At 39.9% G+C, this 26616-nt stretch overlaps 2 protein-coding genes across 2 annotated transcripts; both read left to right on the top strand.

The window, feature by feature from the left end:
• Window positions 1–75: 75 nt before the first annotated feature.
• prss59 (serine protease 59, putative) lies at window positions 76–15084 on the top strand. The gene is made up of 9 exons (XM_062386089.1): window positions 76–320; window positions 3326–3507; window positions 4712–4944; window positions 5881–6016; window positions 8298–8412; window positions 12442–12643; window positions 13812–13902; window positions 14023–14225; window positions 14799–15084. Exons 1-9 carry the CDS (start codon window positions 114–116, stop codon window positions 14906–14908), a joined length of 1479 nt encoding a protein of 492 aa, XP_062242073.1. The 5' UTR covers window positions 76–113; the 3' UTR covers window positions 14909–15084.
• Window positions 15085–18578: 3494 nt separating this feature from the next.
• Window positions 18579–26403, top strand: serpine2 (serpin peptidase inhibitor, clade E (nexin, plasminogen activator inhibitor type 1), member 2). Its single transcript, XM_062386560.1, has 9 exons — window positions 18579–18774; window positions 19966–20244; window positions 20384–20611; window positions 21131–21328; window positions 23107–23305; window positions 23406–23503; window positions 24049–24135; window positions 25203–25286; window positions 25857–26403. Exons 2-9 carry the CDS (start codon window positions 19983–19985, stop codon window positions 25898–25900), a joined length of 1200 nt encoding a protein of 399 aa, XP_062242544.1. The 5' UTR covers window positions 18579–18774; window positions 19966–19982; the 3' UTR covers window positions 25901–26403.
• The last annotated feature ends 213 nt before the right edge of the window (window positions 26404–26616 follow it).

The raw sequence follows: 26616 nt of genomic DNA, 5'->3' as shown, positions 1-26616 counted from the left end.
TTTCTTTTTGCGGTAGGAATCTCTTATTTCCCACGCTCTTTAAAGTAGCAGACCTACTGGTCATATGACCACTAAAGTCACATGTTTCTAGCTGGTTCCTTGTTTCTGTCAAGATGGCCTGCGAGGGTCGTGTGTTGCTGCTGAGAGGAGTGACACTGCTCTTTGTGTTTTCTGTCTGTGCTGTCGTACAAGGACAAGTCAAAGGCTTCCGGAGGTACGGTCATGTTCAGCGGGTCCAGCGGGGAGCTTCGTCTGAGGAGCAGTGGTTCACTCAGAAACTGGATCACTTCAACGGTGCAGACCCCAGGGAGTGGAAGCAGGTGAGTCCCCCACTGTGTTGTGCGTAGGGGGTTGTTTCTCTATTTCTTTATCAGATAAGATGGACGTGGTGTTAAATGAATAAGGAATGTAGACATTGGAAGAGTTTCCTTCCTGTATATAAGACCAGAACCAGTGTTGCCACAGTTACTTAAAAAAATTAACTTAGTTACTTTACAGATTACTTGATTTTAAAAGTAACTAAGTTAGATTACAAGTTACTTTATTAGTTACATTCAGCAGCTGCCAACAACACCCCCGCCGCCTCAACATAAAAATGACAACCAGTTTTGCCAACACTCACTTTATTACCTCATCTAAGTAGAAACAGATTGAAGAATGATAATTAGTTCTAATAAGATGGAATTTCCCTAACTATGTCAAACAGCAGCAGCATCACAGGGCTGCTTTTAAAGGGCTTCTGGTCAAATGTAACCAAACGCATGCATGCACATGCACAAACACACACACACTCACACAATGGATAGATTAGGTTACATGAGGCCTATGACAACCACTATTATTTTCTTCATCATAAAATGTAAATATTTATGTTGTTTCTGCAGAATATTGTGCCTACTAATTTTAATCTGTAAAAAGTTCAAAGTTTTATGAAAATATGTTTATGTGTAATCTCGCAGAGAGTTATATGAGAAGATGAACCTGGTTCTGTTCAAATGCAACAAAATCCACAAGGACATCAGGAACTCACTGTTCCTGAACAAACATACCCTCACCACAATGTGTGGTTTGGAGTTTGTAAACAAGATCTCATGTGGTATTAAATTGCTTTTAGTGATGCTAGTAAATGGGTTTTATTAGCTTGTGAGTCTTTGTTAGCAAACTGTGATGTTCTGTCATTAAGTTTGTGTATTTCTGTCTCTTTGTTTTCTGTTTCCTGTTTTATTTTGTAGTCTCGCCTTCCTTGTGTGTTGTTTCCAGCTTCTCGGGTGTGTCACTTCCTGTCTTGGTGATGGTCTTTCCCAGTCCCAGACCTTGCACCTGTGGCTAGTTACCCCAGCCTTCCCTGTGTCTCTATTTAAGCCTCTGTGTTTCCCAAGCCCTTTGTCGGTTCATTACTCGTTTCTACGTCGTCAGATATGGTTTGTCTTGTTCTGCTGTCTCGTCCAGCTTCCCCTGCTTATCCTTCCTTTTTCTCTGTGCGCCTTGTCGCCAGTGGTTACTTGCAGTGTTCCTCTTTTGTTTTTGTCTTGTTTAAAGACTCCGTTTATATTAAATACCTTTTTTTCGTTATAACCTCTGCATCCTGGGTCCATATCCTTCCACAAACCTTGACACAAACAAAATCTGTGTATTAATGAATTAACATGTTTGTTTAACCTGGGGAATTAAAGTAAAAGTGCAACGAGTCACTGCTCAGGAAAGAAATGATCAGAATGGTGAATTATTATATTTATTTCTGAACTTTGATCAGATCATACTTATTCAGTTTGAGAGATGCATGATTAGATAAGCATTTTTTCTTCTGCCTGAACCTTTTCAGTCACTAATGGCCCAGCTGTCTATGGCAGAAAAAGGCCAGACATCCGTTTGAATTTAATCAAACTGCAACAAATTTCACACACTCATAGATATCAGTTCCCTGAACTCATCAAGATCAATGAAGTATTTCCGGGGAATATTCTCTCAATGTTAAAGAATGTGAAATAAAAATATCCTTGATCTGAAGCGGCCCCGAAATAAATTGGGTTATTCTCTAACACACCATTTTTTTTGCACCCCATTGCATAGCATTCTTAAAAGCAAGACACCGCAGGGAATTGAACCCTGTCCTGACAAAGTCAGGAGTGTCACCATCGGGGTCTTTTGCTTTTTTGTTTTTGCTGTAATAAGGGCAAAGGCAAAACCTGGAGGAACAAAACCAAGGCTTTGTTCCCCCATTTCTGTGAAGAGAAGTGCAGGGATAAACCCAACCAAACCCAATAGCAATATAAACTACTGCAACATATTTGCACTGCATTTCAGACCAAATTGAAGCTGCACCATGCACAGCCTTCCTCAGCTACTGAGGAAGGCTGTTGCGCGATTTCAAGATCTTAATATGAGCAACCTACCACCTGCACAGTTGCACAAGGGCTAGTGTTGGTTGAGATGATTCCTGAGTTGTCTCACGTAGACTGCATTCTTCCTCCGGACTGGTCTGCAAGATCAAACAAGAGGTTGACAAGAAACACCCCCTATGCCCCCCAAGGTAATCGTAGAACTGACCATTGATATCCTTGCCCATAAGCTTTACTGCAGATAATGTCAGAATCAATGAAGGTCCATCAGATCTTCCCCTGATGGACTAGAAATGTGAATGCATTTAGTGACCTTGATGACCTTGGTGAAGCTTGATGCGCAAGTGAACTTATACAAACAATTAGTTAGGAGTCCCCTGATCTTGGGTATTGGAAAGCTTACAGGACACAGCACAAGGAAAGAGAAAAACCCTCTCCCCACAATACCCTTCCAGTACAACACTACAAGACAATCCCTGGAATTACACTCATCCTAATTACAACTGCCTTCAGAGGGCCAACTGTTTGACTGAATACAATTCCAAGTGGAAACCTTTTTCCAGAAGAAGCATTTAAATACCACAGACCTGAACCTGACATCACTGCTTGACTGTCTACTGCTATTAGACCAAATGGACCTTCTATATATCTCCCTGAAGTAGTTTTAAACTCATTTAACTGTGCATTGATAATTCTATTCATTCATTTTATTTAAATGCAATTTCACAGTTTCACAGTCATACTGTTTTTATTTTGTTTACATATTTCTATTTTACATAGTTCCTTTTGTTTATATTGTATTCTTTACTTATTCCCTTATAATTTCTATTTATTTATTTTTCTAATTTCCCCAATGGTGGGGATAAAGGACGATCAAGTCTCATCTCATCTCATTTTAAATCACCACGAATCAAAATTTGTCACATGATTATCACAAAACTACATCTCACCATCTAAGTAACTCTCTCTCTCCCTCTTTGCCCCAGAGGTACTTTGTCAATGAAAACTTCTACAAGCCAGGTGGCCCAGTGTTTCTGATGATAGGTGGAGAGGGCCCGGCCAGTCCAGCATGGATGCAGCACGGAACCTGGCTCACCTACGCTGAGAAAGTGGGAGCGCTCTGCTTGATGCTGGAGCATCGCTTCTATGGAAGGAGTCACCCGACAGTGTATGTGTCACCTCTACTCGTGTTCTTGATCTATGTTTAGAGCAGTTGATTCAGTCTCTAGAGCTTTGACTCCTTTGCTGCTTTTGGGAAAGCGGCCACAATGTGTGTATTTGGGCTGTGTGCTGGTAAGACTTTAACAATGGGATAAAGGGCTGGATGATATGGTCAAAAGTAATACCTGGATAAAAATGATCATATCAGTCGATATTGATGTTAAGTTTATAGAGTTATTGTTGCTCCTGAGTAAAGGTTGTGGTTTGAAACCCTTCTTTTTGAGCAGAAAATGAAAAAGCACTTGAGAGACAGCTAAACAATTTACAAATCGGGGGGAAATCAATTATATGTTATAACTCTTCACTGCACTTTCCCAATTTATAAGGATTATATATATATATATATATATATATATATGTCCTCATGGAGAGAGGCAGTGGTCTAGTGGCAGAAACTTGGACTATGGGCAGAGAAGGTCTCTGGTTCGTCTCTGGTTCAACTCCACGGAGAGACAACAAAAGACAAACCTGGATTGATCAGTCCAAAAATCCAAGAGTCTCCCTACCCTGTCTAGTGCCCCTGAGCAAGGCACCTTACTCCCCCAACATCTGCTCCCCGAGCGCCGTACATGGTCGCTCACTGCTCTTTGTGTCCTGCACACAGATGGGTTAAATGCAGAGGTTGAATTTGCCTGCCATAGCATGGGTGTGTTGTGCATGTCTGTGCATGTGTTTGGTATGAATAAACATATCTTAATCTTAATATATATATATATATATAACTTTTGTTATATTATTGCTAATTGTATGTGGAGCCTGACTGATTTTAGTCAGTTGTCAGTATCAGCCTTTATAGTGCCAATATATATGATATTTTCTATATTTTAACCTCCTTATATATTTGGTTGCATTTATGCTCTTTTATTATTTATAGTTATTTATAATTACCCTTTATGGTTGAACTTAAAAATAGTTCCACCATAAAAAGTTCAACCTGCAAAAAAGGCCCTTGGAGCAACAAAAGGGCAAAAATGCATCAGCGATCAGATTAATGTGCATCTGGAGGAGAGCAGCAGACGCTGGGGAAGCTTTTGTACCACTAGATGGCAGCGCTGCTTTCAGATAAAGACAGTCCTGCTCATGGCTTTAATGAAATCCTGTATAGACAGGGTGATTGATGAACTCAAACTGCTCCTCATCTCTCCATCCAGTGACCTCAGTACAGACAACCTGCGTTTCCTCAGCAGCCGTCAGGCTCTAGCTGACCTTGCTCACTTCTACACCAAGATTATTGAGGACCGAGGCCTGACCAACAGGAAGTTGGTGGCATTTGGCGGGTCATACCCAGGTTCCCTCGCTGCTTGGTTCAGGCTGAAGTACCCACACCTCGTCCACGCCTCTGTGGCCACGAGTGCACCAGTTCATGCTACTGTCAATTTCCCAGGTGTGACAAGACATTACAAAACATGAGAACGTCAACAAATGTACACACACAATCTCTATGATTTGTGTTATTCTTTTGTTTCGGGAATAAGCATTTTGTGTTCAATTCTTGACAAAAAGTTTTTTAAGAAAGATCTTAAACCTGGAAATAAACAAAAAAATGGCACATATATATATTTCTTGAAATAGTTAAACAGTATGTTTCACTTGTAAATTCAGCTTTACATAAAGCACCAAACCACTGAACTATACAACAGTTAGCCTGAGCCCCAGACAGATCAGAGATGAGGAAAGGTTTATTCTCTGTCTTTGTCTGTCTTGTGTTTGGCTGAGCTCATTGTTTTTCCTCCGACAGGCTAACGGCAAGAATCAGGGGTCAGAGCAGCTTTGTACATGGAGCTGTGCCATTCCACCCACACACTCGTGGTATCTTCAAGACGCTATCGCACACATTCTTTTAGACTTTATGAAGAAAGCTGAGATAAAACACACGGAGAGTTTTGTAACCGGTGTTCAGACGTCAGTTATCTTTTTCCCATTTGTTCCCAAAGTAATTGTTTCCCAACACAACACTACAGTCATTCAGCATTGCTACCAGGAGGAGAGTGGCTTCTGTTCCAGTCATAAATATTATTGTAAATTTTAATTTTTTTATGTAATTTTGAGTTTGTCTTCTGAGGGCCTGATTTAACAGTTTCATAAACTGAAATCCACTCATCAGTTCACTTCCAGCCTCACAGAAACTATTTCCAAATACTGTGTCCATCACTTGAATAGACCTTGGTTCAGATATTGTTGTTGAAGATGAAAGTGTTGCTTTTTCAGCCAGATAAAATAGTCATCATTACTGAACTTAGGTTTTGTGTTTTACTGTGGTCTTTTACTAGTAGCCCAGGTTTAAGTGTCCGTTCCTCCCTCTGTCCTCATGTCTTCCCAGAGTACTTGGAGGTCGTGTGGCGTTCGCTGGCCTCAGAAAACACAGAGTGCCCCAGACTGGTGAAGAAAGCTTCAGATGCCCTTGTAGAACGGCTGAAGGATCCCAAGACTCACGACAACATCACTAAAGACTTCAAGTACTTTACATTTACACTCAGTGACCATTACTTCTCTGTCCTGTTATTTAGTGCCACACTGAACCTAACAAATAATGGATAGGTTCATTGAATGTCACATTGAATGTGTTTTAAACCAAGTTTATTTAGGAATGCCTTTATTCTGACATTTTCCATCGGTACAAGGAACAGTGGTGTTGAAATCAGTATTTATTTTTTTTTTCGACCATGACCTCTGTGGTTGACTTACAGAGTGACTGGCTTGCTGGCCGAGTGTCGTAAATTCCTTTATCCATTCCAAAAGCTCTCAAGCGTTTCTCCTAGTTCTTCTGACTCAAAGCAGAAAAGTACAGATTTAGTCAACAACATTAATAACCGTGTTCCTTGAGAATGTCCTGGTAAACCATATGTGCGTTATAATAAAATGCATCAGGATTACATTTTAATAATTAATCCTGTGTTTTTATTGTAGTAGTTTTGGGGAAATCCTCATAATTATGTGCTGAAGGAGCTTGGAAGCTTTAATTAGGAAGCATTTACATTTTTATTGTAGAAATCAACAATGATGGCAGCATCCTGTGTAGAAATCTACTGCCAGATGCTCTACATGTAACAATATCCACCTACCAGCACCTCTGAGGCTCAATCTACCCTGTTTTTTTTAAACATTCATATTCATACAAACACCAGACTGTGTCTTCACTAACCCCAGGGACTTCCTGGAGTGTCCAACAGTTGCCTGGTAACCTCGCCATGATGAGAATATGCAGAACCACATTTGAAGGTTTCTACATTGTGGTGTTTGTACAGAGTCAGGTTGACAAGCCTCTATGTTAAGCTGATTTTACAGCAGAGACATGAGAGCAGTACTGATCCTCAAATAAAAAGTGATTAATTGTATCTCACAAAATTTAAAAATGTTCATCTGTAATCTGTTCGTTCTCAGATGGCTACCAGGGCTGTATTTGAAACTAGACTTTCGTCAAGATCTATGAATTATTCCCTTGGAAGTCAGGAAAATGTCAAAAAATGCTCAATGTCACAATGTCCTATATTTCCTATAATGCGGAAATTGTATTGGCTCTTTCCTGACCCGTACCTCATCCTTCCACCAAGTATTGCAATAATCCGTCCAGTATTTTTGCTTAAATTTGCTTATAAACAAACAAACATACAAACCAACCAAACAAACAGGCAGGGCATAAAAACACAACATCCTTGGCGGGGCAACAACATCATCTAAAGTGAGCAGATAGAGATTTATCCTGAGAACAGGTGGATTATTCTGTTTCATGGATCTATTGTATGTGAGTGGTTCAAACAACAGCTGTACTTCACAAGGATTTATTATATGTCTTATACCTGTTCTAGCTATAGCTCCTTATTTGAGTGAACCAGCCATTTAAAAAAGACTGCTGGCCTTTGAGAGCGTTTGCATTTGTTGGGTTATTTTTACATTTCCTCCTGCTGTTGTTACATTATTCTAATTTTAATCTGTAATTCACTCTTTCCTGTCCAGTGTCAGGAAATGTTAGGTTGTTATAGTGACTGGAAGGTCAGTCCAAATAATGAGTAAGCAGGCTTGCATTTCTTTTTATAATGGAGTGGTTAGTCTCATGGAACTACTACTGTCAAAAGAACGACACACTAAACCTGTGTCTCGGCGTCTGCACCGGCCTTACCACACTGACTGGACATATTGTTAGTTTTTATTTTTGCAGATTAAAAAGCCAGGACATGCAGTGCTAATGCAGGCAGAAACACACAACGGTCATGAAGGTGGTTCAGAGGCTTGTCCATCTTCCAAGCCACAATACCTCAGAGAATGCATTCAATGTTTAAAATTTCCTCATGAAGGAAATACTGCTCTCACACTTTTTTTTTTCCAAAACAATTGGGTTGCTTGTAAATGTCACGTCATCAGCATTTTGTTGCAAAGACTTTTCCACTCATGCATGTGTTAAGTTAAGTTCATCTGGAACTTTCATGGTGTCAACAGGTTCAACAGATCTTTTTTGGATCACAATTATTTAAGCCCTGAAGTAAAATGCATTGGAGTCGAGCCTTTAATGCTAAATGCTAAAGATACATAATCCACTGCTGAAGTGCTTGACGCTTTTTTTGAGTTCATAATCTGTTTATAAACCTAGATCACATCACTACAATATTATTCTGATGGTGAGAGAGGAAAATTACATATGAATATGATGTACAACATGCTCTAGTGTAACTTGGCTCCTATTTTAATCTCTGCCTCCTCTCTTGTCTTCCTTCCTGTCCTTCTCTCCCCACCCTCTCCCAGCTTGTGTTCCAGACTGCAGATCCAGACAGAGATGGATTCTGCCTACTTCTTGGAAACACTGGCTGGCAACTTCATGGATGTGGTCCAGTACAATGAAGACAACAGGGGGTTTGAGGTGGGAGCGAAACGCTAGCCAAACATCATCAGTAAAATATCGTAAAACATGGATTTTTGGAGGCAGGGAGTAATGTTTTTGGATTAAGACTAACAGTGAGGGACATTTGGTGCCAAAACTCTTTAAATCTTCTGGTTTTATTTCATTACAACAGAATAGATTCATGGGACACTGGAAAAAACCTTCTAAATGCAAGTCGTACTAAAGAAAATCCATTACATACAATATTATTTTTTGCATGGGGGACAATTTTATCGTTGACATTGATGGATCATCATCATGGCTCTGCACAGGTCTTGTATGAATGGCTAACAGTACATGATACATGCATAAGGTCTGTATGTGCACATAGAATGACCTTTTTTAAATGAACACCCAAGCCTGTGTGAGATTAGAAAGTATGGAACAAATTCAGGTGAATACCCACACATGTAACCGACATCTTACACAGGAACCATGTATTTTGATACGACATGATTGGTTGCGCATTGCCTCCAGACTAAATAAAGGAAGTTTGTGGAGAGGCTTTGTAGATCGGGGGTTGACCTAGTATCCTGTCTTGGTTGAGTGGAAGGCAGCTATGAGGTGTAGGAGGGTCAGTCCAAGTAGTATACTGGAACATAATAAACCCTGCATTGTTCAACAGTGAGAGGCCCAGAGATGCTGCCCTGTAAGGGGGTCTCCAGGGTTGGTCCCAGGGCTGCCTGCTTGCTTAGAAGTGGAGCTCCTTAACCTACATGCATTATAGGTGGTGTGTGACCATGTGTGAGATGATATCTCTGGAAGGTGGGAAGTACCTGCTTGTTGTGACTCAGATCCAGATTGATCAACGCTGCTGATATTTGATATGTCAGACTCCTCTTGTGTTATAGTTTTTGAGCAGTTTCTCTACTGAAGCCCAGGGTCAAGACAAAATAAGACGAGCCAAGGAGTTGGTCGTCTCTGGGGTGGTGTGTTTGTCTGTTAGTTACCAGGATTACACAATAACTCCAGGACAGATTACCACAAATCTTGGTGGAAGGATGAGGTATGAGTCAGGAAAGAACCCATTCAATTTTGGATCAGAATGAATCAGGGACCAGATCCAGGAATATTGTTTCACTCTCTTTAACATTGAGAAATAGGGTGTTTTTCAACACTGTTCTCAGAGAGTAATTCAAGGATCTTGACGAAAAGTGTCATTCATATTTAAGGGACTGATATTTAAGAGTGTGTTTAGTTCAAATACAAATCTGGATGTTCTCAATTTAAATTGAATTACCTTGGTGGGGGTGTCTGCTCTAAGTGTCATTCTAGTTATTTCTGCAATACATCATCCTGCATAACACACAGTCTTGAGTGCAGATACATGACTGACTCACATTTTTGACAATGCTGATGTTAGATTGACAACTAATTATATTTGCTGTAACCTCTTGATCAGAAGGAGGAGGTCCTGAATAAGACTGGATGATTAGGGGAAATAATTGCATAACCAGGGAGGAAGCTGATTCATTAATTAATTTGTAATAGGGCTGGGCAATTAAATAATATCAGTAAGTATTGAAGTTTAATTTATATATATAGCAATATAGCGCAGACCCTATGTATCGATACATTATTGATCAACACAGTGAGGAGGTAGGATAAATGTTGGATGGTTCATACATTTGCTTAAATATAGTACATATTTGTATCTGTGCACCACTTGAATATAAGCTAATTTTCTATTTGAGGAAACACATAAGTGATCTTGATCTTTAAAATTGAGTATCACTATTCATAATGTAAAAAGACATAATAGAAATATGTAGACACAAATTATATTGCCTAGCCCTATATTCTCAAATTTGTCGAAAATGTTAGAGCTTTATCCCATCACGGTGAGATGCAGTTTACGCAAAACTCCTCTTCTTCTTTTCTTTGTATCTACCGTACATCTTTTTCTTTAATGGTGCCCTCTTTTTTAATCAGTTACCCCTGTCCCCCCCTCGTCCCCTTCTTTTTCATTCTATCCCCTCTCTGTCCCCCTGCTGCCTTGAGGAGACGTGAGTCAGGTTACCAATAAGCTGATGGGGAAACCGTAACAAAAGACTCTTTGATCTCTCTGGTTTCCTGTCGCCCCAAGCGAAAGAGACGCTTATAAAAGAACTGAGAGGAGCGCTGGGCCACAGATTCCACAGCCCTAGCACACTTACACAGCCAACTGTTGCCCCTCTGATAGAAGGTACAGAGCAAACTTCCAGGTTTTATGTATACCACTGAGGAATTTGGGTAATGGTGAGGAATGAGGTGTAACGCAATCAAAAGAGTCAGAGCAGTGGCTTCACAGTTGAGGGGTTATCAATGGGGAGCTTTATGAAATATAGAAGCACATTATGTAACGCTACATCCCGACAATCAAGCACTAATGGTTGTTTTTACAGAGAGAAGCAGATGGGATTGAAGTAAGAGTTCATTCATATAGATTTGCACGTAGGATCAGTAAACTAGGCCAATGTTTACTCCTCCTGCCAGCAGCGCAGTAAAATGTACACTCACCAAGCTCTTCATTAGGTACACCTATATTCCTGCTTATTCATGTAATAATAAATAATAAACTTTATTTGTATAGCACTTTTCACAAAACGTGAATGTATACAAAATGCTTTACAGACATTGACACCAAAAATACATGGCAGTGAAATTACAAATTTAAACATGTCAATGCAAGACAACTCGAAAATAAAGCAATACATCAAACACAAGTTAGAAATTAAAACCCACTTTATAAAAATTGTTCCACCGCTGTGAAGCAGGGCCATGTTGAAGAGTTTGGCCACTTTAAGAGCAAAGGGAGGCACCACCCAGTATTAACATGGTGCTGCAAAGTGTTTTAATCTGGAAAGTTAGAACCACTGGGCTGGAGACTAGAATGACACTCATTAAAGCACATACCACCTCCAAGGCCCACCAGACCTTGAATTGTTCTCTGAGAAATCAATGAAACTGTTGGGAAATGTTAAAGAAAGTGAAATAAAAATCCTTGAAACTGGTTCTTCTAACATATGCACCATGGTGGAGGTAATTACTGAGAAGCAATGTGGGGTGGTGGAGGTGGATGAGATTTCCACGGTTTTTCAACAAATCTCCTTGAGCTCTAACTGTTCCCCTCCAGTATCAAGTTTTTAAACATTTTTGTTTTTTTTTAAAGTGAGGACAGACATATTAAGTGAAACAAGCAAGCATTTCCACCTTTACATTGCAGTAAAAAATGGACAGTCTGACAAAGCAGCTAGAGTTTGTGATGTCACAAACCTAAAAAAACAATCCTGTCAACTTGTGTGTGGCTTTACAGCGGGAAAAAAAGTTCCACTGCTAGCTGACGGCTGTAAAGGCGAGACAAGCTGGTGATTCAATAGGAAGACTAGACTGTGCCATTTTGGTCTGACTGATGTGGTCTATGCAGCCGTCTGAGGATGCGGCTGCTGATTTGAGACACAGCTAAAGTGGTAAAATGAAGAAGGCAGGTGAAGAGTTGCTTTAAAGCCAATTTAAGGCCGCAAGGGGAATTTTTCCATGGGAAACATTTTGAATATATATATTTTTGAGGAACAAATATAATTTTAGGAGATGTAATAAGTTACTCAGTGGGACTGTAAGAACTCCATATGGTTAGACAGTTGCTCACCAATGATCCATTCAAATGTCAAGTCCTTGCAGTTGAAGTAGTGGTTGAGTAAATGTAAATGTTTAGTTTCCACCACTGCAGAGCTGTGACCTCATATAATTAATTAACACTGGGACAAACATTTTCACTTCATGTTGTCAGCATAAATCAGGCCAATTCATATCATTTCACCTCCCCATTTATACGTATATATCGAACATTATTTGCTGCTCTATTTGTTATAGAGAAAACCATGGAGTCATAAACATATGTTACATAAAGATACTGAAGGATCATCTAAATCTGATTCAGGCTGATGTGCTGTATAGGGTGGATTTATTTGCGTTTTTTTTTTATTTTTATTTTCTCTCATTTTTTCCCGCCATTCTTTAAATGTACAGGGGGTGACAGGCACGAACATCACCATCAAGGTGCTGTGTGGTGTGATGGCTGACAGCTCACTGGGGGATCCATACGCCCGCTATGCTGCTGTGGCCCGCCTCATGATGGAAACCTTCTCAATGAAGTGCCTGGATGCCAGCTACACGACCAACCTGAGAGACATGACCAACACATCCTGGGAGGGGCCGGCTGCAGGGGGAGGTGGGTGAGAGCATGTTGTGGAAGTTGGTGTCGATTACATTGTTTTAGTTGGTTCTATTTGAAACCCTCATAACTCCATGACGGCAGGATAAAAGCTAGTTTTCCGAAATTATATATTTTTTGGTTAAGTTGTTTTCATGGAGCATGTTTTTCTTATTTTGGTTCCAGTGACAGAAGTTAAATGTTATAATTAAAATGTTCCACTGTCAAGCCACCAAAAATACATGCGCAATCATCTGCTGTAGAGGCACAAGACATCACAGCGCCAGGAGACCAAAATAAAACTGCCACATGACAGATTATTTGCAGAGGAAGAGAACAAACCTATACATAAACATGACTTGAGACCAGAACAAAACTCCTGAAATGAGTTGAACATCTGCAAAATTTTAGACTGGAAAGTGAGTAAATGATGGATTAAGAGTGTATACAATACTTTTTACTATCTCATTGAGGTCTTGGGTATACTTTGCATGTTTAAACTAAAACGGGTTCACAAGTGTTGCAGCCTTGCGCTGGGTTGTGGTTCCTTTTTCCAGCTTTGGTTGCATGAGTGGGCGGACTGGAATGGGCTCACTGGGATCAAAAAAACATAAGGACATGTCTGCTTAGACGAAACTCACAACTCAACCTTACTTTCTGGCTTTTGGTTAAGGTTCTTCCTCTAATAATGAGGGCTGAAACCTAAGGATAAAACCTTTAAAGAAGAAAACTCATTTTTATTTGATTTCTATTTGAAGAACCAAATGAATATTCCGGCCAATAGGTAAACTGTGTGTGTTTGTTTTTTTTAAAGCCCTGTGGGGACCTAAGCCTCAAATCACACCGGGACTTGAGGTCCTCATAAGCTGCTTTTTCTTTTCGGGTTTAACACTTAGGATTAAGCATTTGGTTGTGATGTCAACAATGGCTGAATGTCAATGAGTGAGACAGTCAAATGTGCGTATGTGTGCTGTCGAAATATATCTCACTTAGGGTATTATTCACTTAAGGGTGTCTTATGAGGACAGAAGTCAATCCCAGTATTGTAAATCATTACATATTATTTTTTTTTTTAGTTTAGGTCAGGTTAGGCTGTTTGGCTAAGGCCAGTTGTAACTATGGCCTTGCTCAACAATGTAATGTCCTCTGTACTTGTATGAACGTGTGTGTGTGTGTGTGTTGTCAGGGAGACAGTGGGTCTACCAGACCTGCACTGAATTTGGATTCTACCAGAGCACTGATTCGCCCAATCAACCGTTCACTGGCTTCCCTCTTGCGTGAGTACACTAAACATCTATCTGATAAGAAGGCTTTTTCCTGTCAAACACCAGCCATTTTAAGACCTTGCCTCCAATTACAATGCATGTCGCATCGATCTTCTGTGTTTTCTGCTCAAGGTATCATGTGCAACAGTGTGCGGCCTACTACAATGTTAGTGCTGAGCAGCTGGCGGAGGCCGTGGCCCAGACCAACGAGTATTATGGCAGCTATGACATCCGCTCTAGCAGAATCGTTTTCCCCAACGGCTACATTGACCCATGGCATGCCCTGGGAATCACAATGGACATCACAGCCAACCTCCCTGCTGTTTTCATCAAAGGTGAGTAAAAAAAATCATCTTCGTTAAGATCTGTGTGTGACAACGTATGTTTAACGATTTCACTTTAAGAGCACAGTGTATAACATGAGTGTGTACAATACTTTCCTTCCTTCATACATTCACTACTCCCTTTATAAAGTGCACTTCATTGATTACTCCATAGTTAACAGTAAACTGATATTTGTGACCATTTTAAAACATCAACATTATGTGTCATCACATAAAATGGGACTTATTGTTTTATGGTTGACAAATAAATGGGAGACAGCGAATAAAGCATTATATAGTAAACATGTCAAATACATGTCTCTATTGACCAAGATATCATTCATCTTCCGGAATTTCTCTCTATCCAGGTGTGAAATATGTTGCAGGTTAAATTAAGATTTTATGTATAACGTGGTTGTTTCATATTGAATATTGCCAAGCTACACTTTCAAAGTAGCACAACGGCTCACTTGTTCAACTCAAATTTTATTAGGTGGATAATTGATCTCATAACCTTTTAGTAGCATTCGTTTTACTACTTTTTCCTGTCATATATCTTGACGCATGATTTTCTCTGTGATCCAGGAACAGCCCACTGTGCCAACATGTACCCTGCCAGGAGCGAGGATCTCCCTCAGCTGGAACTGGCCCGTGACCATGTCTCCTTACTCCTCCAGCAGTGGCTGAAGCAGTGACCAAACAAGCAAACTAATGTTTTTTTTTGTCCAGGTTATTGACGTTGGAATGATATTTTTGTGCAGTATTCATGACTGCATGACTGCTTAAGAAGGCACTTTACACAAGTATCAGCAGGTGCAAAGTTTAGGTATTTTTAAATGAATGAGCAGATGAATAAAAATGTTTTTTATGACTCTGGGTTTTCAGCTTCATTCTGAGTTGATATGGTAAAGACGGGGGTGATGCATAGATTACAACCACTGGTTTCCAGAGAAGGGACTACATGGAGATGAAACATTTTTATACGCTAACTTAATCCTGGCCTTGTAGTCCGGATTAGCATGTTTTCTGTTATTTAGATTATTTACATTAATATATGGTGAAGCTGACGGATCCAAAAGTAGGTTGATTTATGTTCTGCTGCCATCCTTATAGCGAACATAGATTTCTTTCAAACCATCTACTGTGAACACCGTAAGAGCTGCGAGTGAATGAATAACATTACATTAGCTCTTACATGCATGAACATTAACCAAACAGCATGCTCACCTACATATGAACAGTCAATCACTTGAAAGGCTAGCAAACAAGCATTACACAATGTTTAGTGTATCTGTAGTACATTCACTTTGTGAGATTGAATTAGCATGGCTGTAACTATGGCGATACATTTAAAAACCTGTTCACAATAATTATAACTTTATTTATATAGCCCCTTTCAAAACAAAGTTATAATAAAAGTAAGATGCAGATGGTGCAAGAAGATAGTCTCCGAAAAAAATAAAAGGTAGCAAGATAAAATACTTTAAATAGTTTTAACCATATCAATAGCAAAGAATACACCATACAATCAAATATATATTATTTTTAAATTAAGTTTGCCTGCGTGAGATCTCCAGGCAGGGAGGTCAACAGTGGAAGGGCCCGAATAGCAAAAGCACGAGACCACCTTTAGTGACAAGTACCGATTTAGGAACAGCTGGTAAAGTATCCTGCTGGAGGATCTCAGGCAGTGAACAGACTCATAGGGGGTTCACAGATCTCAAATATAGGCAGGAGTCTGACCATTCAAGGCTTTAAAACAAATGGTAAAATCATCACAAACTCACAGGTATCAAGTATAAAGCAGCAAGGACTGGTGTAATGTGGTCACTTCTCATCATATTGCATCTTCCTAAGCAGCTTTTGGAAAGATCTGGCTTGAGGTTATCTCCTGCAAAATCCATAGATGGCATCTTTGGCACAATGGGAACCTCTGGAAATTGTATAATTTGGACTGCGTTTCGTTTATCTTGCTGTAGGTGACATAGTTTTGAAAGCAGTACCTGCGATAGAAAAATATGCGGCCTGGCCTGGCATGTTTAGAGAATGCAGCTGTGAGTTCATTCACTACCTTCTTAAGACCTTAAGACACCCACATCCAAACAATGATTTGCCCTGACCAGGGGCGGATCCAAAGGGGAGGTGGGGGGAGGCACTGCACACAACATTGAGCGTGCGCAAAGTAACAAAAGTGACAGTATGTTGTGGAACTGTTTGATGAGGACTCACAAATGACAAGGAATAATTCTGAGGTAGCTCCTGAACTACAAGAGTAGACAACATTCCAAAAAAGACATCTTTAGATCGGACACAACACAAGCAAATTCAAGGATGATTATTAGCTTGAGAGCTAAGAGAAAACAAGGAATGACCTAAACGTGCACCTTACTGCTAGGGGAATTGTGCACAGATGTTGGACATATGATTGGCCTATCTTTGTAAATTGTGGCTCCCTTAAAGCCCCTGATTTAGAAAAGTCCTAGAGCCACCACTGGCGCTGACACTGAGCTCTCACCTGTGTGTTCAGTCAGACTGTGTGAAATCTATTAGAATGGAGGTTCAGCCCACAGAATACACATGTGGGGTATTTGTTATTATGACAGCACACAATCCTGTCTTTGTTGACATTTGGGGTGGATTTAGTCATAATTTGCCCTCTGACTCTCATCAAATCCCTTGTAACTCAATTCCTCCAGCAGCTAATCCCCTCTTCGGCAGCAGCAGGGACGCAACTCGGCCTCTTCCTCAGGTGTGTGTTTATGTGTTGCCACTACAGCAGTTAGAAAAGCAACAGGTGGTCCTTTAAGAATGGCTTTCTGTCAGGGGTGAGCAATATAAACACCTTTACAGTGAATAAGCAAAACGGCAAAAATTTGAGCCAATATCATTGCCCTGCAGAGCCATAGAGTCCCCGTCACCCTCTGATTTAGTTGGAGCCAGTGCCACTGAGGGAATGAAACCGAGAATTAGTATTAACATCATGATACAAAAAATAAATACACCGGTGGAATAATAGTGACCAGCTTTAGGCAGCACTCTGTTTCTCCACTCCTCTTACACTCATAGTATATTAAATTATCTATTGTATCGCCAAATACTTATATTTATACCCGTACTATATATCATATATTATATCATACTCTTTGTATATTCTTTGTATATATAAGTCTATATACACATATTTATACATGTTTTAGATTAGATTAGATTCAACTTTATTGTCATTGCACAGTACAAGTACTTATACAACGAAATGCAGTTTAGCGTCTAACCAGAAGTGCAAAAAAAGGAGTTAAAGTGCAGAGTATTGTGCGTATATGAAATGTAAATAAGATATTATTTATTTACAAATAAATAAGTAGCAAATATATATGGAATAATACAGTATTGACAGGTATTGTATGATATAAGAACTATGAGCAGTAAATAAAGGAAATACTACAGTATTAACAGCTTTGTATGATATAAGAACTATGAACATGTGTACTTATATTATTATTATTATATTTTACTATTATTATCATAATATATACTGTTGCTGCTATTATTACTATATTCTGCTATTATATTGGTATAATTACTATCATATATAAATATATATTATATACTATATATACTGTACTATTTTTTATATACTGTCTAACAATAACATTACCATCATATCATCAGTACTATTACCATCATCTGCCACTGCACCTTATCTACCTATTTATCTTGTGTTTCTGTTTTTATTCTTTCTACCGCAATATTTTATATTTAATATTTTATATTTTATATTTTATTCAATTGTATTGTATTTTATTGTATTCAAATGTACAGGCTGCTATGACGACTTACTTCCCCTTCGGGATGAATAGAGTAATCTATCTATCTATCTATCTTTTCCATGGCTGTGTGCCCAAATGAAGATTAAACAGAAGTTATGTAAGTGTACTTTAAACACACAAAATCAGTATAGTAAGTAAAATAGTTTAAATACACATATACATATACATATACATATATATATATATAGTTTTAATAGATTATATAATATTTTTGATATATATTTTTTAAATCAATATCTACAATCATTTTTATAGAAGTCAGGATACAAAAGTGATTTGATAAAATGACTTTATCTGCATCTTTATGTTCTACACACCTTTTACAAGTTATTAGCTCCATCCAGTTCCCCAAAATTTAAATACAACACAGTGCTCTAAATGTGAAAAAAATGTACCTAATACTAATAAAGCATCATGTGAAATTGTTACATTTTAAAAGTTGGGAGCTGTATTTCAGTCCATGAAGCTTTTATTTTGAGAGTACACCGGAAGCTCTCCTCCTCTGACAGTGACGGAGATGCTCCGGCTGTGAAGGCGGAGTTGTAATAAAGTCCTCTGAGAACCAGCGGGGGAAACAGTGCTCGAGTCACATTCACCGGAATAGAGAGTCGCTTTTTATTTCCATCCACAGCGCGGACAGATCTGAGTGACCGTGCGGGACGGAAGTGGACAGTGGACGGAGCAGGTCTCATTTCACCTGCGGGACAAGTGGAACTAACGTCACGTGCAGCTCGGTAGGACCGTCGTCTTTTTTTTAACATTAACTGTCCCCGCAAATAATGATGTTCCAGGTTCTAACGTGTAATGTAGCCTAGCAGCAGCTAGCTGCACATTAGTGTGCACTGTAGCGCAACAAGTCAGATTCCTGAGATTATATAGACAATGTGCTCCTTTACTGTCAGGTGCGTCCTGTTTGACTCTTGAAATCAACTCTAGATATTCAACGTAAACCTGCGACAGAGGAGAAGTAGACGTGCTGCGCTTGAATGTGACAAACTGCGCCTCACCTGCGTGCTGCATTATGTGACTGCTCACATAGACATGCATTAGTCAGACAAACATGACTGAGCAGGAGCCCCTTACACAACCTAATATATGATTAAATGTGTGTATTTGTATTTACACCCACCCCCCCCCCCCCCCTCCACACACACACGCACACACACACACACACACACTTCACCCCCCGCACACAGTCATGACTCCATGTCTTGACACAGTGGTCTCTTTGTGTTTCCATGATTTCAGAGGACATTACTTTAAGTTGCATTGATACCCGGAAGACTAACTTAACTAACTTAAATTTAACCTTTGTTACTTTTCGCCTAATCCTTAACCTAACTTTAACCCTGACCATAAAATATGTCTTCACGTTAAAATGTAATGATTTACTATTTGGGAACAATAATAAGACAGTCAACAGGTTTAAATTCCCCCAAGACGAGTAATACCTGACCACACACACAGCATGATGATTTGAATCGACATTCTGTCCTCTGGCATGCTCCTGCACCTGCATTCATCCGGCTTCAGTGAGTGTGTGGGGGGTGGGGGGCGGTCCAAATCATTTTGCCTTAAACGGTCCAGAAGATTTGTTTTAGTCTGAAATTAATGTGTAAGAAGTGGAAAGTTTCAGTGGCCTGGTTACGGTCATAATGAGTAAGAGTTAGTCAGACCCTGCGGTTCTGGTGAAAAGGTTGTGTTGCTTACAGTGCCTGTGATTATTGTGCTGAACCATGGTGAGTCACATGAAAGGGACAGTCTGCAGCTGGTGTGGAAGTGCCTTTTAAACAATGCCGCCTACTTGATGTGATTTCTGTCTCCTGTCGCTCCCTGTGTGGGCTAGGTAGCCACAGGAGCAAGTCCGGACCAAATTCTTCCTGTCTGAAAATGGCATTTGACCACTCTGTCTGTGTAATCCACAGGTACTGTATCAGTCAAAATGAAGCACCTCCCCGTGTTTTGCCTGTGTGCGCTGGCGATGCTGCATGGCCTTGAGGCTGCTCTGCCCCCGGCCGCCTCGTATGGTGAACGGGGCTCAGATCTTGGCATACAGGTGTTTCAGCAAGTGGTGCGCTCAAAGCCCCAGGAAAATGTAGTGTCTTCACCCCATGGAGTGGCCTCCATCCTCGGCATGCTGCTGACTGGAGCCAAGGGAGAGACCCGGAAGCAGATCATTAGTGGTCTGCGCTACAAGAAAAATGGTAAGGACTATTCCTGACTGTAGAGATTAAGATAAAGATTCTGCTGATGAACCCTAGTAAGCCTTCTGCAATAAAAGAAGGTTTATTATCTCCTTTACAGTAATATATGATTGAGAAATAATTTATGAAATCTGCACAGGTCCTTATAAGATGTTGAGGAAACTGCACAAGACCCTGACCGCAAAGTCCAACCAGGATGCTGTCCTGATCGCCAATGGCATCTTCAGCCAGGAGGGCTTCCCCATGGAGGAGTCCTTTGTAGCCACCAACAAGGGCAACTTCCAAAGTGAGAGCAGGAGCTTGAACTTCGGCAACCGCCAGGGGGCAGCCAATGAAATCAATGACTGGGTCAACAATAAGACCAAAGGTAGGAGACATGGATTGATAGCAGCTGCATGCACACGGCAAAGTATTGTCAAAAAGCCCCTAAAATTGCATATATGAGTGCCGTGCTATATGTGGGCTTCTATTCTGAAAAACTGTAGATTTGTAAGATAAAACTTCAGTTTCCCATCAGTTATGCATGTTATTCATCGATACATGCGTTAGGTGAGAACGTAACTAAAACCTAGGGGGACATTATCACAAATGTACGTGTCAAATCATTTCAGATTTGTTGGAGTGGCCACAGATTTAACAGTTACTGCGGCCCAGCTTTGTAAGTCTTATTGATCGATAAGGACATGGGGTGCTTCACAAGCAAAGACAAACTGGCATTCAAATTACCACTGGACTCTTTTTCACAATAAGTAGTATTAACCCATCACTTTTTATTAATGTGTTCAGTTCCCTGTTGTGTAGATTGATGATTTCATGTGTATGTTTTTTATTTTTAAATCAAGCCTGTGTTGATAGAATGTGGCCTCCGTGTTGCATCTTCATTCAGGTCACATCTCCAGCCTGATCAAACCAGACATGCTGGACGCGGCACTGACCCGTCTGGTGGTTGTCAACTCCATCTACTTCAAAGGCTTATGGAAGTCCCGCTTCCAGCCGATGAACACTAAGATGAAGCCCTTCAAGGCGGGAAATGGGAACGTACTTTCAGTCCCAATGATGTCGCAGCTGTCTGTCTTCAACATAGGTAAGGGGTGATGTGGGAGCGGTTTATGAAATTTAGGGTTGCAAAATGGGGTAAAAGTTGTCCATTCGGACCATATGAAATGATTGGTTAGTAACAGACATGAGCCAGCCAATCTACGTGCCTGCATGCAGCCTGTGTGTGCTATCACTGTCTTCAGCTGGGGAGACACACGCCACTAAAGAAGAGACTAAAGCCAGAAGTTAGTGTCAGGCAGTGAACATGCCTGTGTTTTTTGGGTGTAGCTTTTAAAGAGAGGGCCTTTGGGAGGGGGTGGGATGTATCTGTTTATTTTTCCTAACTTTTCCAGTATTACCGACCCTGGATTTTACATTTTAGGATGATTTAAAATATATTGACCATAGAAGGTTGTCAAGTGATGAGAGGCAGTCGAAGCACAGCAAGTAATAGTTTGTTACAGTTAACTGTTCTGGATCCTTATATGAACATGTTCATGATAAAAACGGTGGATTTTGGTTGGTTTGTTTTGATGTTGGAGTCTAAGATATTTCCAGTTTGAGTAGGTCAGTTGTGTTAGGTTGTTAGGACATACAGGTCTCGACATGCCACATCCGTATCCCTGTGTGAAATCAAACGATATTCCAGTCAGATGTCTATATTTAGAGATGTGTCAGAGTTGTGTTAGCATGGTGAGTGCCGTGAGTACATTCCCACTCAGCTGTGAGGCACAGATTTCTCTGTATCCTGAAGTGTTTGATTGTTGTGTGGAAAGTGTGTGAAATGTTGCTTGGATTTTTGTCCCCAAAATAAATGCTGTAGTTACTCAATTAAGAGAAAAATACTTTAAGTTTGGCCTCAACTTTGGTTTAACAGGCCTTAATCACCTGTGTGTGTGTGGCTTTATAAACTTGTGTTTTATGACAATAATGTGATTTACATGTTTTCTACTTCAATGTGCTGTGATTTATTTGAATGACCATCTCTTGTGGTGTGAGAAAGATACTGCTGTGACTACATGTCTTTTTTTTAAACAGCTGTTTAACTGCATATATCTCATTCTAATTTTGGAGCTTACTGCCGAACTATAAGGATTTGTATTGTTATTTAAAAAATCAAAGGATCTTGTCTGTTTTGCTACTTCCACAAACTGGCTGATAGAACGCAGTGTTGTTCCAGAGAGTGTTTTGCATTTGATTTAAAGAGCATTTGCATCCTGACAACAGAAAACATCATCAACAACAGAAACACATACTGGTTTTATTTTATTTATCCTGCATCACGATCAAACAGAGAAATGAGCTCTGTTGTCCCAAACGGAGAAGAGAGGACACTTTTAATGCATGTCTTTTAAATAACTTGTAAGTCAAAGCAAGAGGTTTCAAAAGAATACAACATTTAATCAGATTGATTAAAAATATACCTTGGATCATGTCAGTCAAAGGTTCAACAAATACAGAAACAAATGCATGTTTAAAGATCTTTGATCATCATCATCATCATCACAATGCCACTCTGAGATGGTTTGCACCACCAACTCAAGCACATCACCAGTGGTGGGACTGACCGATTGTTGTGCCTTATTTTCATTCTATTTACCTGTGTTTATTCTGTACTTGAGCTGCTGTAATGCCCTTAGACTGTGTATATATAAGGGTTAGGTAATACCCAAATTCCCTCATGAGAATCAGTCAATGTTTATTTTATGTGTGTGTGTTTTATATATATATATATATATATATATATATATATATATAGTAATTTTATAAGTAATTCTCCTTTTCAACATTAACCTATCTACCTACCTTCTCTCTGCTGCTAAGGCTTGGCCACCACACCACACGGGCTGAAGTATAAGGTCATCGAGCTCCCCTACCATGGCAACACCATCAGCATGTTGATTGCCCTGCCCTCTGATGAGGACACAGCTCTGTCCCGTATCATCCCACACATCAGCACAGCCACAGTGCAGGGCTGGACCAAACTGATGCACATGAGGAAGGTCCACCTGGCCATCCCCAAGTAAGACACACACACAGACAAGTTGCTCTCAAAACGAACCTGCCTGAATGCGATAGACATTAAAAACGTTGTGTGTGCATGTTTGTTTTGATGTCTGCAGGTTTACTGCTGATGCGGAGGTAGATTTGGAAGCTCCACTTGCAGCACTGGGAATAAGAGACATGTTCAGTCAGGAACGAGCTGACTTCAGTCACATAAGTGAGTGGAAGTTATAGTCATATCCAAACATACTGCAATGCTTCCACAGCATCATTATGAAGAAGAGCAAGGCCTACAACTATTAAAGATGGTTGTTGGCTGTCTACGGCTAAGAGCCAGTAAGAGGCATGAATGGTTGCTTACTGATTAGTTGGAATAATTTCAAAACTGATGATGTGTCTGCCTGAGGAATGAAAGGAACACTAAATGAGGTGCTGTAGTGCCATCTTGTGGTGTATTCATTATAACATTGTGTTGTTTTACCTCGACAAAGGCACCACAGTGGCAGAAGATGTCAGTAAAGCACAGGTCTGTCTGTAAAGGCCCAAGTAGCCCTGAGAAGAGCTCTAATCAGGCTAATTGTGTACAAATACTTGATTGATTGTTTGTATATCAATTCTCTAAAAATGGTCTCACGTTATGAATATGGACAGCACTGGATGATTAATATCAGAATGTTAATGTTAAAAGGCAGTGGTCTTACTGCATATCCATAAACACATTCTATTGTCTAGAACTATACTTAACACCAAGTGTTTTCACAGGCCCTGTGGGTTTGCACGTATCCAAGGCCCTTCAGAAAGCGAAAATTGTGGTGAATGAAGACGGAACCAAAGCAGCCGCTGCCACTAGTGAGTGTTTGCTGTGTCATGTGACATTTGATGGGAATGTTCTAGAAAACTGTTTTACTGCCAGTATTCAATACATTCATAACCATAGCTAAACTTGTTTGGTCTGGGCCGTCAGTCTTTTCAGTTTAGAGAAACCCAAAATAACAGATGTGAAAAGTGCTTTTCACATCTGGAGTTAGATGTCACAAATCCACTGAAATAAATAGCATTATGAAGGCTTTTACTAGAGACTAAATTTGTCAGATGATCATACCTCAGAGGAGACCAGGAAAAGATTAGTATGGACTGCAGGGTAATCTTGTAGCCCCACAACTCTTGATTTAGCTTAAATCTCTCTAATTTTTTTAAATGGCATACCCCCAGATTGATGTGGCTCCCCAGTCCTTTCAGCAGCTAATAATAAGATACTTTTCCACTTGTAAAACCTGCAGAGGACACACCCACCTGCAGTTTGGCAGAAAAATGTATCCATGAGTAGAAAGACTTAAATGATGTCATATCCCTTTTTCTGTTCAGTACATTACTCACACGATGAATTTTACACGACTAAACTTTCACCAAAATGGGAGGGTGACCTAGGTAATGAACACAAGGAAGAGGATTGGCAGGAGGAAGAACATCTGGTACAACCAACCTTCACTTGCAATAGGCTTGCAGAGATTCAATATCAAATATTACATAGGCTGCACATAGCCCCTATTACCCTCCACAAAATACTGCATCTCCCACCCATTTGCCATAGGTGTAGAACGGATCTTGGGAATCATTTCCACTACTTCTGGGGGTGCAATCAGATTACTAGATACTGGAATCAAATACACTGTGAGCCTTTTGTTCTGAAAATAATAAAAACGTTGGGGGGGGGCGAGAGGAGTGGGGGAGTGCCTCTGACTGCTGGCCAGACCCTGTTGGTGATGTAGGACGTGTCTGTGATACAAAATTCTTAAGCTCGCTCACTAAATTTGTAATATGTAATAAAGACATTTATCACGGTCCGGTGTTTCATGTGAGAAAACCCCTTTGAGCCGTCTTAGTTTCTGACATGTGTTTCTGCTTTTTCTGTTTAGCTGCCATTTTGCTGGCTCGTTCCTCTCCACCCTGGGTGATGGTGGACAGACCTTTCCTCTTCCTCATCAGACACAATCCAACAGGTACAATCTACTGTTTACATTTGTGTTTACTCACAGACAAGTTTGTGCAGCTATAGGAGAAATATACACCATCTTGAAATGTTAGGCTCGATGAAACTATGTAACCCAAAGGAAACCAGAACAATACCTGCTGCTCACTGGAGGATTTTCAAATATTTTCTACTGTCCACCTGCTACGAGAAACAAAAGACTTTATGCTGAAGGCACCCAAGTTACAGTTCTAAACAAGTACACAACTAATGATCAGTGATGCGCACCGGATCAGCTCAAACGGGTTCTGTTGAGCAATTGATGTCCCTTTTTTATACTGCACAAGTCTCCATGATTTCTAATCTTTGTGGGAGGAAATTGGAGGGATTCTGTTCAGATCAGCATCAAATCAGCAACTCCTCTGCAAACATTGGGAGGCAGTTTTATTGAGCTGAGACCTTTGGTCGCCCCCAACTTTTTAGTTGAATGTCATTTGTCTTGTTCATGGATAGTTGTGTTTGAATATAGTTTACGCTTCACTGTGGAGTTAAAGGGTTTTTGTGCTTCACTATATTGAATTCTCCATGTCTCTACACGCAGGTACCATTCTCTTTATGGGCCAGATCAACCAGCCTCGAGCCTAGCCATCACTGGACAGCCCCTGGTAGTGTCATAGGCCAGCACAAGAAAAATACTTCTACACTGCCAAACAGACACGCACACACACTCACACCTCACACACACACATTATGTACAGTGTGGACATATGATGTTATTTGTTATGAATTTTTGCTTTATGTTCCCATTTTCCAAAATGCATATCATGCTTTATTCCATGTTTTGCAGACTAAGTTTTCTAAAAGTTTTAATTTTTTATACTTTTAATTTGACTTTATTACATTTTTAAAAGACTTTGAATGTCACTTGTGTATTTTCTCAACTACCTTGTTTGTATTCATTCAATCACTTTCAGTTCCAAAGCTTTCCATCTGAAGTCACTTCAGGTCACTATAAGTTACACACTTGGTTACCTTGAACACTTTAAATTCAGCTACTTAAATATGATTCTTTCCTTCTCTGAGGAAGTCTTCTTTTATTATACCTGCTTCATATTTGAGAAAATAAATACACATATTTAAAACACTAATGGTTTTTCTTCACTTGTGTGCATTATTGTAATTCCTGGGAGGGAATGTTTGTGTACCTGTGACTTGTGTACTGTTTTCAATAATATCATTTCTTTGACAATTACAATGTTCTTAATTTAGAGTCTTAATTCAAAATCCTCCTAATGGAAAATTCAATATCTTAAATTTGAATTTCAGTAATGGAAAGAAAATGTAGAGTTATAGATTTTGAA

The sequence above is a fragment of the Platichthys flesus genome, chromosome 4 (assembly GCF_949316205.1).
Source record: "Platichthys flesus chromosome 4, fPlaFle2.1, whole genome shotgun sequence".
Lineage (NCBI taxonomy): Eukaryota > Metazoa > Chordata > Actinopteri > Pleuronectiformes > Pleuronectidae > Platichthys > Platichthys flesus.
The sequence above is the reverse complement of the archived record's forward strand: the minus strand, read 5'-3'. Positions and strand labels throughout refer to the sequence as shown.

Excerpts from the sequence above, each read along its gene's own strand:
- prss59 (XM_062386089.1), top strand. The coding sequence starts at position 114 with ATGGCCTGCGAGGGTCGTGTGTTGCTGCTGAGAGGAGTGACACTGCTC. Across the intron at positions 321-3,325 it reads ACCCCAGGGAGTGGAAGCAG|AGGTACTTTGTCAATGAAAA; the intron begins GTGAGTCCCCCA and ends TCTTTGCCCCAG. Across the intron at positions 13,903-14,022 it reads TTCACTGGCTTCCCTCTTGC|GTATCATGTGCAACAGTGTG; the intron begins GTGAGTACACTA and ends TTTCTGCTCAAG.
- serpine2 (XM_062386560.1), top strand. The coding sequence starts at position 19,983 with ATGAAGCACCTCCCCGTGTTTTGCCTGTGTGCGCTGGCGATGCTGCAT. Across the intron at positions 21,329-23,106 it reads GCTGTCTGTCTTCAACATAG|GCTTGGCCACCACACCACAC; the intron begins GTAAGGGGTGAT and ends TCTGCTGCTAAG. Across the intron at positions 23,504-24,048 it reads AGCTGACTTCAGTCACATAA|GCCCTGTGGGTTTGCACGTA; the intron begins GTGAGTGGAAGT and ends GTGTTTTCACAG.